Source organism: Glycine max, chromosome 10 (genome assembly GCF_000004515.6).
Source record: "Glycine max cultivar Williams 82 chromosome 10, Glycine_max_v4.0, whole genome shotgun sequence".
Classification (NCBI taxonomy): domain Eukaryota; kingdom Viridiplantae; phylum Streptophyta; class Magnoliopsida; order Fabales; family Fabaceae; genus Glycine; species Glycine max.
The window spans coordinates 4390621-4406694 of NC_038246.2; the positions used below are offsets into that span (position 1 = coordinate 4390621).

At 35.2% G+C, this 16074-nt stretch overlaps 2 protein-coding genes across 6 annotated transcripts; both read left to right on the forward strand.

The window, feature by feature from the left end:
- Positions 1 to 1988: 1988 nt before the first annotated feature.
- On the forward strand, positions 1989 to 10881 carry LOC100793534 (E3 ubiquitin-protein ligase UPL4). Of its 5 annotated transcripts, none has more exons than XM_006588688.4 (19): positions 2134 to 2218; positions 2317 to 2402; positions 3026 to 3682; positions 3772 to 3882; positions 3993 to 4109; positions 4223 to 4381; positions 4479 to 4640; positions 5337 to 5489; positions 5569 to 5690; positions 5787 to 6939; positions 7083 to 7166; positions 7527 to 8750; positions 8867 to 9097; positions 9184 to 9288; positions 9662 to 9742; positions 9839 to 9907; positions 10010 to 10138; positions 10241 to 10324; positions 10446 to 10881. In XM_006588688.4, exons 3-19 carry the CDS (start codon positions 3059 to 3061, stop codon positions 10509 to 10511), a joined length of 4674 nt encoding a protein of 1557 aa, XP_006588751.1. In that variant the 5' UTR covers positions 2134 to 2218; positions 2317 to 2402; positions 3026 to 3058; the 3' UTR covers positions 10512 to 10881. The 5 variants fall into 5 exon arrangements, with proteins under 5 accessions (XP_006588755.1, XP_006588751.1, XP_006588753.1 ...); XM_006588690.4 differs by having other exon boundaries at positions 2135 to 2218; positions 2317 to 2367; XM_006588692.4 differs by lacking the exons at positions 2134 to 2218; positions 2317 to 2402 and adding an exon at positions 1989 to 2110.
- A 755-nt stretch (positions 10882 to 11636) lies between these two features.
- LOC100808587 (pentatricopeptide repeat-containing protein At3g09650, chloroplastic) lies at positions 11637 to 14066 on the forward strand. The gene has a single exon (XM_003536932.4). The coding sequence runs from the start codon at positions 11731 to 11733 to the stop codon at positions 13879 to 13881; it is 2151 nt and encodes a 716-aa protein (XP_003536980.1). The 5' UTR covers positions 11637 to 11730; the 3' UTR covers positions 13882 to 14066.
- Positions 14067 to 16074: the final 2008 nt, after the last annotated feature.

The following is a 16074-nucleotide window of genomic DNA, read 5'->3' on the forward strand; positions in this document are numbered from 1 at the left end:
AGTATAAAACCTTGGGCTTCATCCTCGAATTCTAGGCCCAAGACTACCTCACGGCTCACAAGCTGATTATCATGGAACAAGATGCTTATCCTTGAGGAAGGAAATACTACTATGCGTCAATTTTTGGCCCTTTCAAGTTTAGAATAATGTATTCACAAAAACAAGTTATTATATATATATTCTTTTGAAAAAAAATCTTAATTAAGTCATATAGGAACATTATATAGAACATAACTATCTTTTCAAGTATATATGTACTCAATGACAAAGAAAAAGAAAGAGTTTAGAATCATGTTAACATTGATGTTTTGGGTTTAGCTCTCAAAATTATTGTAATCAACCTGCTTTAAATTTCTGTTAAGAGAGTCAATTACATTTAATACTTGTATTTTGAATTTCATTTCTAATAAAAAATGTTATGATAAAAAATAATTCTTTTTATAAGAAAAAATACCTATGAAAAGAGCAACATCGCAATCAATGGAGACCTCATTTCGGATCAATGGAGCAAGAGCAACGGATACTTAATTTTGGAACCACGTAGCATTGATTTCATAATGATTTCTTTTATTTAAGTATGCTATAAAATGCATTTAAAAGTTGCTTCACAATCTAAATTAAAGCGTTTAATTGGTACACGTTTGGTAACATTTACAAATTATAAATATTATCTATATAATAGATTTTTGTTATTTAAATTGATTTATCTCATCTTTTAAAAAATATTTATCTTTTTGGTGTAGAATGGTCATACTAATATTTAAATCTACGACCTTATTCTTATTATTTAAATCTATGACCTTATTATTCAAGATAATTATTTTAATTTTATATATAATATAAAGGATAGAGGAATTTAATGATATTTTTAACAGGTAGAATATTTGAGCACAATTACCCTATGTGAGAATGATAGAATGAAGATGTTATGTTTATCAATGATAAAAACTTACAGTAAAAAAAATCAATGATATAAACTCATATCCCTCCTCATATTTTAACATAAACAAAATTTCATACTATAAAAATCACATGTCATCGTTATAGAAAGTTGAAATGACTAGTAAAATGTAATTAACTGTCCCTTAATTTCGTGAAAGTACTAGAATTTTAAAAATGTCTCATAAAATATAATTTGTTTGTTCTTTATAATCTTGCTGTTAAAAGATTTTTATTAAAGTTAACACGTGTACCTATATGACAATTATTGATGGTGCATAGGTAAATGACACTTGACTAGTCAATGCATATGTATCAATCAAGTTACAAAATGACAATAAATTAATACTTCAACTATCATTTATCATCCACTTATATATTATTACTTGTTATGTATGTATCAAGTTATCATAATGATAACTTATGCACCATCAATTATCATGTAAATAAAAGTTTTTTTTTAATACATAAACAAAAGTTTTTTATTAATAAGGTTAAAGTGATAGATAAATTACACTTTTTATTGAACTTTTGAAATTTTAATACTTTTAAAATCATAAATGACAATGCATTATTGAATTACACTTTCTCGTATAGAAATGATTATTCATAAAAAGATAAAATATTATTATAATGTTCAATTTAATTTATTTAGTTTTAAGTCTCAACAATAAAATAATGAAGATCGAATCAAACTCAACAAAACAATAAAAAAATATTTTTTAGTTTTATTTTCAAATTTTCAGGTGATATTTACCTCAAAAGATTGATTTGATGATTTAAACTACTTTTATTAAGTTTTGATCATTCTTTATATATATATATATATATATATTATCTTATTCATATTTTTTATTATTGTATTTTTTTTATTCGTAAATACAATACTAATGATTTACAATAACATTCACATATCTTATTTAACGAATTGACTAATACTTTTTTGATTTATTATCCTATTTTCGACTTAAATGAAAAAAAATTAAAACCCTCCTTTGTTAAAAAAAATAGAATTTCATCACAACCAAATTTGTAAACCTAATCCAAAAGCCCAAACAGAAGTGATATATATAGTATAGGTTTGATTGAGAAGTGCATCAAGCTTCATGCACCTCACTAGCAGAATATCCATTCCTTGTTAATTATAAGGGATTAGCAACGAGACTAATCGGTAATTAACATCAATAATCACCCCACATAAATATATTTACACTGTCATCACCCTATGTTTTGTTTTCCAGTTGCAAGCGTGTGCAATCACCCTTTCTTCCTTCCCCTGGTTTTCTTCAATTCTTATTTTTTTTCTCCTTTTTCTATTTTTTTTCATCAATTTACTTAATTGTTCATCAATCCATTATTTTATTGTTATTCTCTCAGAATAAACAATTCGGCGAAGAAGTAAGACGAAGAAAGAAGAAAGAAAGAAGAGTAGCGTTTCCTTAAAATTCACCATAACATCATCGGTTTGTTTGTGTTATTTTGTTGATACGAAAACTGCGTCTTCGATAGTAATTTGAAACTGTTGTCGTTTTGAGTCTTCAACTTCTCGTGATTGTTTTTGCCACTGATCGTGTTCTTTTTGCTGTCATTGTGTGTTTGTTTCTTCATAATAATTGCTTTGTATTTTTGTTTCCCTTTTTTTGTTTATTAATTTTTTGTGTGTGCATATTTATCTGTTGTGGAAATTGTGGTGTTTGATTTGTTCACTCTGAGGTTTCAGTTTTTAAATTGATTTAGTCTTTCGTTTATGATGTTGTAAGAATGCATCATCGGCACCCACAGCAGCTCTGTCCCCATTTTTTTGTGAATAAGGTTTTGATGAGTAATTTAACTGAGATGATGTTGAAAATTAAGAAAAAGAATAATGACTACTACTTATGATGGTTATATTTGAGGAAAGCTTTGAATAAGAGTTTGGTTGTTTTGGATCGCAGTTATTAATTTACCCTTTTTTTCAAGTTAAATTACAGAAACAACAAAATGTCAGTTTTTGGTTCAGAATTCAAAGTTGTTTGTTTGGTTTATATGTGGTTAAGGATTTATTATGGTGATGAATGAAAACTGATTAAGGTTTTGAACTGTGCAGGGTTCTGTTTCCATTTGTGTGTAGAGGCAATTCATGGGAAGTCGAGGCCAAAAGCGTCCTGAGATGGTTGATGAACTGCCTGCTGATAAGCGGGCGTGCAGTTCATTGGATTTTAGACCAAGTACTTCAAACTCATCAGTTCAAACCCAGATGAATTCAACAGTGGAGGCGCATGATCATGACATGGATACTTCCTCATCTGCTTCGGCTTCGAGTCAATCAGAGGGAGAGCCAGAGAAGGATTCGGCTTATGGATCGTGTGATTCAGATGACATGGAGCAGCATCACAGCACTCTCCATGAATATCACAGGCAGAGACTGTCCAGTGATCATGGGAAATTTAAAACTATTATATCTAGCTTGAGTGGTCTGACTGAACCCTCTCTTCAATTAGCCGTACTAACCGAACTTTGTGAGGTTCTGTCATTTTGTACAGAGGGTTCAATCTCCAGCATGACTTCAGACTTGTTATCACCACTACTTGTAAAGCTGGCACAGCATGAGAGTAACCCAGATATAATGTTGTTTTCCATTAGGGCCATCACCTATATCTGCGATCTGTATCCTCGATCAGCTGCTTTTCTTGTTCGTCATGATGCTGTTACTACTTTATGTCAAAGATTATTGGCAATTGAGTATCAAGATGTAGCTGAACAGGTAATTATTGTTTTGCTCGTCCATAGTATATGTTTTGTTTTTAATAGAGAAAGAAAGCAATGTAACTTATTGATGTTGAATTTATGAAGTGTCTCCAAGCATTGGAAAAAATATCACGCGAGCAACCACTTGCTTGCTTACAGGCTGGGACAATTATGGCTGTTCTGAACTATATTGACTTCTTCTCAACAAGCACACAGGTAAGGCTCTAACATAATAGGGCATCATCTTCATGAGTAATGACGATTTTTTCTTGTCATCCTTCACGACATGAGTTTTATTGGTTTATGTATTCTCCCCCTTTCACCAGAGAGTTGCACTTGCTACTGTGGTGAACATATGTAAGAAGCTTCCTTCTGAAAGCCCTTCACCTTTCATGGAGGCAGTGCCTATACTGTGCAATCTTCTTCAGTATGAGGATCGACAGGTACCGGTGAATTGATTTCAGATGCTTATAATTCAGATTTGTATCTTTTCATTGTGTTGTGGTTTCATCTTCCCTTCGCTAATATCTACTGAACTGCAAATATAATTCTGCAGCTTGTTGAAAATGTTGCTACCTGCTTAATCAAAATTGTGGAGCGAGTTGCGCAGTCCTCTGAAATGTTGGATGAGCTTTGTAACCATGGACTGATTCAACAGGTTACACATCTTTTAAGTTTAAATGGTCAGACATCGCTATCTCCATTAATATACAATGTAAGCAATTTTTATCTGCCATATTCATATCCTAAAACTTTCCCTTTTTTTCTTATGAACTTTAAAGTTGATGTAAATCTATTATTTTGTTTGTCAGGGATTGATAGGATTACTTGTCAAACTTTCATCTGGGTCACTTGTAGCCTTCAGGACTTTATATGAACTCAATATAAGCAGCATACTGAGAGAGATATTATCTACATTTGACCTCTCACATGGAGTATCAACTTCACTGCTTGTTGGTGGACACTGTAATCGGGTATGTAACTTAGGCTCCACTCTGTTCTGTCTTTAACTAGTGTGCAGCAGCACAGCTTGATTAATTTCTTATTTCCAAATTGAAAAATATAGGTATATTTAGTTGTGATGAATTTTTTGATTGGTAATGTTTTCATAATTTTTTAAGTTTAGTGATTATGGCATTTATGTGATACAATTTTTTAGAAGCTATTTTTTTTGTAACTTCAAAGAAAACACAAACCTTTTTTTTTGAAAACTTAGATATTTATTATTATTTTTTTTAAACATGTCTTCGATAATTCTTTAAAAAAAGTTAAAGCTATCATATCCTTTCTGAGAAGTATATATTTTTATCAAATGCAATATTGGTATTTAGCCCCTAAAAGCATCCTTACTCTTCACCCAATTGCTTATGGTATGACTGTATGAGCTTTACTGTACCTATGCATTAAAAGTATTCGGAGTTAAATTTTCTGTTCTTGTTGTGTTTGTTAAAATCTGTTCTTCATATTTATTTAACAAACATAACAAGATTTTATCGAGTATTCAGAGTTAATAATCAATATGAAGAACATATATTATTAAAATGCATTTAATGTCATTCAGAAGTACATAAAACGGTTATCTTTTCTAATGTATTCAAGGATGAGATTTGTTAGATTTCTTATAAATAAGCCGTGTGAAAGGTGTGTCATATAGTTTGCCGATTTGCTAGGTATATGAAGCACTCAAATTGCTAAATGAGCTTCTCCCTGTCCGGGCTAAAGATGAGAATGATCAACTCATGCTAGACAAAGAATCCTTTCTAGATAATAGCCCAGATCTTCTGCGAAGACTTGGAATGGATGTGTTTCCCATGTTAATCCAGGTTAGTTGATTTTTTTGTAATTAACTAAACGATCTTCCTTTATTTTAATTACATTTCAATACCTACCATCCTTGTACAGGTGTTCAATTCTGGTGCGAGTTTATATGTTTGCTATGGGAGTCTATCTGTAATGTACAAGTTGGTTAGTTTGAGCAAATCTGACATGCTTGTTGCATTGCTTAAGAATGCCAATATTTCAAGGTGAAGCAGGCCTCCTTTCCTTAGTGTTTCATTATTGACTATTAAATGAATTTTATTAAATATATTGATGTTGATTTTACCTGGTTAACATGGCAGTTTTTTGGCTGGAGTATTCACTCGAAAGGATCACCACATGCTAATGTTAGCATTACAAATTGCTGAGATAATCCTTCAAAATTTTTCAGATGATTTCCTAAAGTTGTTTGTAAAGGAAGGTGTCTTTTTTGCCATTGAGGCACTATTAACACCAGAAAGATCTTCAAAGTTGATGTACCCAGCATTTGGTGGCATTCAGCTGTCATTGGACTCTAGTCAAAAGTCTTCTTCAAGAGATGCCCTCAAGTGTTTATGTTTTGCATTTTCAACTGGCCAATCCCCTACATCCTTAGAAGCCAGAAATTGCAAACTGGACAAAGACTCTCTCTATAATCTTGCAACGCATATAAAAAACAAATTCTTAGCACCAGAATTATTTGATTCTGAGAAAGGATTGACTGGTATTCTACAGAATCTCAGAGCACTTTCTAATGATTTGTTGAGCATGTCTACTGACAGTGGTGCTCTTGCTGTGCATGAAGAGAAGATCAATAATATATTATATCAAATTATGGACAAGCTTACTGGCAAGGAACAAGTTTCTACTTTTGAATTTATTGAAAGTGGAGTCGTGAAATCACTTGTTAATTGTTTATCTCATGGTCAGTATATCAGGGAAAAAAAGAGAGTACATGGTGTTTGTAATTATAATCTTGTCATAGAAAAACGATTTGAGGCTTTGGCTAGTGTATGCTTATGTGCTTCTCAGCCTCTCTCAGGTGAAACACCCCTTTCTATGTTAATCAGGAACTTGCAGACTGCACTGGCTTCATTGGAAGCTTTTCCTATTGTTCTGAGCAATGGACCAAAACTGAGAAATTCATTTGCTACTGTTCCTAATGGGTGTTCCATTCCTTACCCTTGCCTGAAAGTTCGTTTTGTCAAGGGAGAGGGAGAGACTTTCCTGAATGACTACACTGAGGATTTTCATACTGTTGACCCATTTTCTTCTGTGCATTCCATTGAAAGATATCTATGGCCAAAGGTCAGTGCAAAAGGCACAGAGCATGCTAGATCGTCATCTGTCCAAGTAGTGTCGCAACCTGAAAGTCCTTCTCCCCTTCAATCACCATCAAATGCAAGTTCAGTCCCAGTTGAAATTCCCGTAATTTTAAGGACTTCTGACATGATGACAGATCTCCCTGAAACACAGGTGATATTTGTAACCATAATTATTGATTTGCAGAACTATCTGCCTATTTCTGTGTGTTTTTTCCTTTGTTAATTTATATTATTTTTGGTTAATGAGATTTTTGTTTTAATTTAGATTTTTTTCCCAACTATATTATTTTGCAGATGGAAGAGGCAAAGTTGTCACAGCCTAGACCTGGTCAAGCAGTCAATGAGAATGCTGGGGAATCATCATCCTCTGGAACTCAGGTTGTAAAGATAATGCATAAAATTCTTGCTTGTTATTTTTGTCAAACTAAGTTTTTAATTCTACATAATTGTTCTTGGCATTTAAGCTTGATGTGTTTTCCAAATTGTGTCATTTTACAGTTTTTAACTTTTAAATCAATTAAGATTATATAAATTTTCTGGTTACTTGAGTATAATTTTCCATTTTTATTTAGATATTAATACTTTTCCATTTGTGTTATTCTTTACCTTAAACTTGCTACTTGTGTTGTCATTCTTGTATCTCTTTTTACAAAAAATCTTTTACTAATTTTCTTTATGATAACAAGTATATGTTGCACTTTTGAATGTATTTGAACTCTTTGTGCCTTTTTCTATCAGGGTTATGCTGAACAGGAACTGCAAATGAATACAGAACCAAACTCAAAACTAGAAAAACAGCATCCTGCATCTTGTAGCAATGAAGCTGGTCAAAAGCTTGATTTTTACCTCGAAGGACAACACCTGGATCATAAATTGACTCTATATCAGGCAATTCTTCACCATATAATAAAAAAAAATGCAGATTCTTTTTCTAGTGCAAAACTGTGGAGTCAAGTGCACATAATAACCTATAGAAGGGATGTAGAATCTGAGGATGTAATACCTCCAGAATGTCATTCTTCACCCCAGCATTTCTCTGATGAAAAAGTTTTAGCTTATTATCAGCATACTCCTTTTTTCTCAGACATGTTCTCTTGTGAACTAGTTTCTGATTTGGAGATGTCCAGTCCAATTTATGATATTTTGTTTCTTCTTAAAAGCTTGGAAAGCATGAACAGAATTATATTTCACCTTATGTCGCGTGAAAGAATTTGTGCTTTTGCCCAAGGGAAAGTTGATAACCTGGATAGTCTAAAAATAACAGTTCCTTCTGTCCCACAGATTGAGTTTGTAAGCAGTAAGTTGACAGAGAAGCTAGAGCAACAGATGAGGGACTCTTTGGCTGTCTCCATTTGTGGTATGCCATTGTGGTGTAATCAATTAATGGCTTCATGTCCTTTCTTATTTAGTTTTGAGGCAAGATGCAAATACTTCAGATTGGCAGCATTTGGTCAGCCACAAGTCCAACCTTCTCACAACGGCTCAGGAACAGTAAGTGACAGGCGACTGAGCCCTGGTGGATTGCCTCGAAAGAAATTTTTAGTTCATCGCGACCGGATTTTGGAATCTGCTGCACAAATGATGGACCTGCATGCCAGTAATAAAGTGGTTCTTGAGGTGGAATATGATGAAGAAGTGGGCACTGGTCTTGGACCAACTTTGGAATTTTATACGTTGGTGTGCCAGGAGTTCCAGAAATCTGGCTTGGCCATGTGGAGAGAAGATGATTCTTCCTTTACCCTCAAGACAAACTTGCAGGCTGAGGAAATAGGAGTTCATTCCTTTTATGGACTCTTTCCTCGTCCATGGTCATCAATGCAAGATACATCTGGTGGCATACAGTTCTCTGAAGTAACAAAGAATTTTTTCCTTCTAGGCCAAGTTGTTGCTAAAGCACTTCAAGATGGAAGGATCTTAGATCTTCACTTCTCAAAAGCTTTCTATAAACTTATTCTTGGAAAGGTAACCAATTCTCAGTGCAACTAATGAACTTCGCATTGCAACCCAGCAACACACAGTAAGATTTATAGTTGTCCTTATAACTGACTAAATCTCTCTGCTTATTACCATCTCTTCAGGAACTTTCTCTCTACGACATACAATCCTTTGATCCTGGGCTTGGTAAGGTGCTACAAGAGTTTCAAGCATTAGTTATGAGGAAGAAATTTATGGAATCTGTCAGTGGAGGGAATTCCGAGTTGCAATATGGACTAAGCTTTCGAGATATGAGCATTGAAGATCTTTGTCTTGATTTTACTCTTCCTGGGTTTCCTGATATTGTTCTTGCTTCAGGGACCGATCATACCATGGTATGGCATTGCTTGACATTTTTTTGCAATTCAATTCTCACTTTCATCCTTTCAATGGAAGAATATAAATTTATCTTTTTCTGTAGGTAAATATGAGAAACTTGGAGGATTATGTTTCTCTTATTGTCGATGCAACTGTGAGGTCTGGAGTTTCAAGACAAGTGGAAGCTTTTAAATCTGGCTTTAACCAGGTCTCTCACTTTGTCTTAATAATATTCAAAATACTTGTTGCTTCTATTTTTTTTTAAGTAACTTAAAACATGAGAATGAAAGAAGTCTGATGCTCAAGACTCCTCAACCTAGGTGATGAAAATATTTGGACTATTAGACACTGCTTACATGTGATTCCTTAGTTAATATATCATCAGAACTAGGTTTTGTGTTTGATCCTCTTCTATGTCATTTCTTATTGTGTCTTCATTGTATGCCATCAAGATCAGTAACTGTATATATAGTGAATATGAAGTTTTCTTTTGGATTTACCATTTACAATACTGTTCATGAATTTCTACTATATCTTCACTGTGATTCTCATTTTTTTTCTAATTTGTCTTCTACTTTCAGGTTTTCTCCATTGATCATCTTCGGATTTTCAATGAAGAAGAACTTGAGCGAATGCTTTGTGGAGAGTATGACTCTTGGGCTGTAAGTACAAATTTCATTCTTTTTCAATTTGTATATGTTCTTTTCTTTTTTAGAGGAGAGGAAGAACAATTAAAATAAATAATGTCGTGTTAGCAGGTCAACGAGTTTGGAGATCACATTAAGTTTGATCATGGGTATACTGCTAGCAGTCCTCCCATTGTTAATGTAAGCATTATGCATATTAAACTTTTGATCTTACTTGAACATATTTTGATTTCTTAACCTGAATCTCATAACTTTATGATCTGTGTCCTGCTGTGGACCCAGTTGTTGGAGATTGTCCGAGAGTTTGATAATGGACAGCGACGAGCATTTCTGCAGTTTGTGACGGGCGCGCCTCGCCTTCCTCCGGGAGGATTGGCATCTCTCAATCCGAAGTTAACTATTGTCCGAAAGGTTTGCTGATTATATACTTAATATTTTTTGTGTGGATTTTTATCCTTAACAATAACCCATTTTTTCTTTGTGTTATTTACTTATAATCGTTTGTTTTAACAGCATTGTAGCAACCGGGCAGACACAGACCTACCTAGCGTGATGACTTGTGCAAATTATCTCAAGCTGCCTCCGTACTCATCAAAAGTACCTTATCAATTTATACTATTTCAAACTTGTATTAGTAAAAACACATAAAAAATGTTTTGGAAAATGATTTTCTTACATTTGAGCCTTAATATTCTTTAGCAACTTTCTTCTATTTCAGGAAAGGATGAAAGAGAAGCTCTTGTATGCCATAACAGAGGGTCAAGGATCTTTCCACCTTTCATAATTGCACTCTCTTAACTGGTCCATAATTGAAGAATTATGAAGATGTAATTATTAGGGTAATTGATAGTTATGTAGATAAGGGTGCTAGTGGCTTGCTGGCAGTGGTCTAAATGAGTTTATTGCAGTGGTGGTCACACGAGTCACTCGGCGATGAAGCTTCTATCTTCACTGACTACAAAAAATTGTTGGGGGTGTGTACATAGCACGCTGATAGTTTAGTTGATTGACTTGTATCAGCTGTACAGACACGGAGGGCACTTTTTAAGGGTCACGCTTGATATTTGATGTACAGTATTTGTACAGGAACCTTAATCATTAAAATTTTAGTCGTTTACTTGCATAATGATAGTGGTTTCTTATCTTTTGCTTAAGTTGCATCTGAGATGGTTTTAAATTGTAGTATTTGATTCTCCTTTAAATCTCGTACCACTTTCTTTTTTATTTTTTAATTTCCATTTACAGTTTTGCACTGTTTTTTTTAATATGTCAAAATCGAAGACAATGGAAATTTACAATAATTTGCTTCAACCAAATGAGTTTAACTCCATTGACAGTTTTGTACTGTTCCATGACAGAAACTTGAGATGACTTGATTGCATATTAAGTTAATAAAATGTAATAATGTTCCTAAAAAAATTGGTAATAATGTAAGAGCTTTTTGGTAAGATTCATCGAAAAAAAGAGTTGCCCCATCGGAGAGAAAAAGTGCCTAACTACTTATATTGGGGATAATAAGTGTTGTGTAAGCGGTTCCATCGATAGCATTCAAGAGAGTTGTTCCATTAAAAAAGTTGCTTCAATGTTTTTCTTATAAAATTCAACAAAAAAATTACATTCGTTGGTTCTTGTACCAAAATCCTAAATGTCACGTGGTAATATGGAACGAAGGGAGTTACCCACATACTTTAAAATGATCTTCTATTTTAGACTTAAATATAAATAAATTTAATTAATTTATCTAATTTAATATTATTATTATAAAAATGTTTTTCATTTGATATCTAATTTCTATAAAAAAAAATATTTTAAAAATAATTTTATTTTTAGTTTAAGATTAATAAAATTAAATAATATGAACCAGTGAAATTATTATGAATATTTTTTATAGCAGTTGCGTAGCGTGGCAGAGAATCGAAATCCGACATCCATGAGTTTGTGAAGGGAACACCAAAAACGTAGTTAGCGCCAAATCCATTATTAGTTAGTCTTCCTTATCCCAAATGAACGCCACACTCTTACAACCCCCACTCTCTCCCTTCCAACGCGCCACCACCACAAACTCCCCGGAACCCCGCGACCAGAAGCTTCTCTCCCTCCTTCGAGACCGCAAAACCGAAGAAGCCTGGCTCGCTTACTCCCACTCCACGCACCTCCCTAACCCCACCTGCCTCAGTCGCTTGGTCTCTCAGCTCTCTTACCAGAACACACTCTCTTCTCTCACGCGCGCCCAGTCCATCGTCACCCGCCTCCGCAATGAGCGCCAGCTTCACCGCCTCGACGCCAACTGCCTCGGCCTCCTCGCCGTCTCCGCCACCAAGGCCAACCACACGCTCTACGCCGCCTCCCTCCTCCGCTCCATGCTCCGCTCCGGCTACCTCCCCCACGTTAAGGCCTGGACCGCCGTCGTCGCCTGCCTCGCCTCCTCCCCTGACCGCGGCGATGGCCCCGCCGAGGCCCTCCAGCTCTTCCGCTCCGTCACGCGCCGCCTCCGCCGGCTCCCCGACCCCGCCATGGCCGCCGCGTCGCGCCCCGACACGGCCGCCGTCAACGCCGCGCTCAACGCCTGCGCCAATTTGGGTGATCCCAGGGCCTTCTTGCAGGTGTTCGATGAAATGCCGCAGTTCAATGTTGCCCCTGATGCGTTGAGTTATAACACTATGATTAAGCTGTGTTGTAGAATTGGTAGAAAGGACTTGCTTGTGTTTGTTCTGGAGAGGGTTCTTCAGTTGGAGATTCCTTTTTGTGTCACCACTTTGCAGTCCCTTGTTTCTGCTTATGTTGAGTTTGGTGATTTGGAAACTGCTGAGAAATTGGTTCAGGCAATGAGGGAAGAAAGGAGGGATATTTGTAGGGTGCTGAAGGAGTGTAGCAATTTAGAGTATTCGAGTGGTAATGAATCAAGTGATGATGATGATGATGATGATGATGATGATGATGATGACAATGATTGCATTTTTGAGAAGTTGCTTCCGAATTTGGTCGATCAAAGTGGCAATGAGGTTGAACCACCCTTGTTGCCAAAAGGTTATGCTCCAAACACTAGGACTTACACCACTCTAATGAAGGGTTATATGAATGCAGGACGTGTGAGTGATACGGTGAGGATGCTTGAGGCGATGCGGCGGCTGGATGATAAGGGTAGTCAACCTGATCATGTTTCCTACACCACTGTGGTTTCGGCACTTGTTAAGGTGGGTGCCATGGACCGCGCTCGTCAGGTTCTTGCTGAGATGACCAGGATTGGCGTGCCTGCGAATTTGATAACTTACAATGTTCTCCTCAAGGGTTATTGCAAACAGCTGCAGATAGATAAGGCAAGGGAATTGCTCAAGGAGATGGTTGATGATGCAGGGATACAGCCGGATGTGGTGTCTTATAACATACTCATTGATGGGTGTATACTGGTGGATGACAGTGCTGGGGCTCTTTCCTTCTTTAATGAGATGAGAGCAAGAGGAATAGCTCCCACCAAGATTAGTTACACTACTTTGATGAAGGCTTTCGCATACTCGGGTCAGCCGAAGCTTGCTCACAGAGTGTTTAACGAGATGGACAGTGACCCTCGGGTGAAGGTGGATTTGATCGCGTGGAACATGTTGGTGGAAGGATATTGCAGGTTGGGGTTGGTGGAAGAGGCGAAGAAAGTGGTTCAGAAGATGAAGGAGAGTGGATTTCACCCTGATGTGGGCACTTATGGCAGTTTAGCCAACGGAATTGCATTGGCAAGGAAACCCGGAGAGGCACTTCTGCTTTGGAACGAAGTGAAGGAGAGGTGTGAGGTGGGAAAGGAAGGGGGGAAATCTGATTCTTCTGTTCCTCCGTTGAAACCGGATGGAGCGCTTTTAGATACTATTGCTGATATCTGTGTGAGGGCTGCTTTCTTTAGAAAGGCATTGGAAATAGTGGCTTGCATGGAGGAGAATGGGATACCTCCCAACAAGACCAAGTTTACTAGAATCTATGTGGAAATGCATTCAAGAATGTTTACTAGTAAGCATGCTTCAAGGGCTAGACAAGACAGAAGAGTAGAGAGGAAAAGGGCTGCTGAGGCGTTTAAGTTTTGGCTGGGTTTGCCTAATTCCTATTATGATGGAAGTGAGTGGCGGTTAGAACCTATGGAAGGGTATGGCAATACCTCTGATTCGGTTTAGTTGCTCCCCCTTTCATAGCTTGTCAAAACATACTCAAGTATGAGAAAGGACACTTCTATTCTACAATGTAGAAATAAATGTTTAGTTAACAAAAAAAAGTGCCTATTGTACTCTACAACTGCAATGTCGTTTTGTAATTAAAACACAGGTTTCCCAGGTATGAAATCAATGAATAATTTCGATGACTTTTTTTTTTATGCATCAGTCTCCATTCATTTTTTAATTTACATAATAAAATGAATCTTTTTTAATCTTGTTTTTCAAAATTTAAAAAGTTAATATAATACTACCTTTGTTTCTTTTTATGAGAAACAAGTTATACTGAATTTTAGACTATAACTTGTTTCTTATAAATAGGAACAGAGGTAATATGATATAATAGATTTAGATAAATATAGTATATTTAAAGAAAATATCAAGATTATTGATATGTTTATTCGATATTGTACAGAACGTCTTCAACTGTAAAATTATATTATATCATGCATTTATCCTATATAATTCATTATCTGTTCTAGTTTCAAGCCACAGAGAAGGTGAAGCTGGGCAATGCATGATCCAAGTATTCTGGCTTGAGTGCAGAAACAGACTCTTGCTTGAACTGCAGAATCTTTTACTGAACTAACGTAATATTTGCAGAATCTTGTGAAATAGCCAGTTCTGATTGCATAAAAAATGTATATTAGGATTAATCTACAGTCACATTTATTTGGATGAAGTAGTAAAAGGAAATGAATTTTCTCTAATTGTTATATCCCAATTGTTTTGAGCTTTATTTACCAACTTCCTTTAGTTATTTTGTCTTCAAGTGTCATTTATAGTTAGATTTGTCATTTGTCGTAAGCTTAAACTTGGCAATTGCTAAATGTACCTCCTATACTTGGGGCATAGTTATAAAGTTGGATAATCCTTACTAGTCATCAAGGAATATCATCTAGTTGAGAGTGTGAACGTCGAAGGCACCAATACGCCAATGGCTCTTTTTATGGCTCGAATTTATTCCTAGACTACTTTCATGATTTAGGCTTGGTACCACTTTGCATATGAAGCATAAGTTAAGGAAAGGTTTGCATTTCATGTACACTTTCTTATGTATGTGTTGAATTCATTGGGAATACACCCGTGTGGATGCTGAATGTGTGTGTGCATTTTACCTGTTTCTGTTGTCATACTGCTAGCAACGAGCATGATGTGAGATGTATCTCAATACCATGTCTTTCCCAGTTTCCTTCTGTATGATGATGACAAACAAGTGATGTCTGCACGTAGGGTTGTGCAAAAAAAAATAAAAATAATTCGGACCAAACCAAATTGTAACCGCACTAAAATTAAACCAATTTTTACTCAGATTGATTTGAAAAAAGAAAAAATTGAATTATTTTACCAAACCTGTTCGGTTAACCAAATTGCATTTTACCTGAATCAAATTTTTATTTTAAAAAAATAGTTGAAAATAGGTTTGGTTCTTAGGACTGCTTTAAAATTAGTTCAAAATCAATTCAGTTCAGAGGCAATTTTTAAAACTAGTTTGGCTCCAAAGTCATATTTTAAACTAATTCACCTATTTGGATATAAAATCGAATAGGTTAAAACAGTTTGAAATTGATTTGGTTCAGTGTTTTTTTATCGAACCGGTTTTTCCACTCCATAGTGTGCCGTACCCTTAGAGTGACCTTAGAGGAAAGGCACCGCCTTATTCCCTACTAATAGTTATATATATATATATATATATATATATATATATATATATATATATATATATATATATATATATATATAATTAATTAATTGTTGTTTAGTTGTATTTATTTGGGATTGTATAGCTCTATTAAATGTGGCATGGTGCTTGAATATTGGCTCCTAAAGGCCAGTGTCCATTGCTTTTGTAATTTTTTAACCCAACATTAGATATCAGTTTATAAATGACATTATACAATCTGACCAGTCTAAAGTCCTTGAACGATCTAGGCAGTGGTGGATGTTGCCCAAAAATTTTGGAGGGCTGAATGATCAAAAATTATATTTAAAATTATTTATGACTTTATTTATAAAATAAATTCTATACTTACTAAATTATTTACACTCGCAGGTCACTCCGATCTGTTTAAAGTCCAGTTTGTGAAATCCTCATTTTAAACGGATTTTTTATGTCCGTATCTGGTCTGTCAAGTCCACATATAAACGAACCGGTTC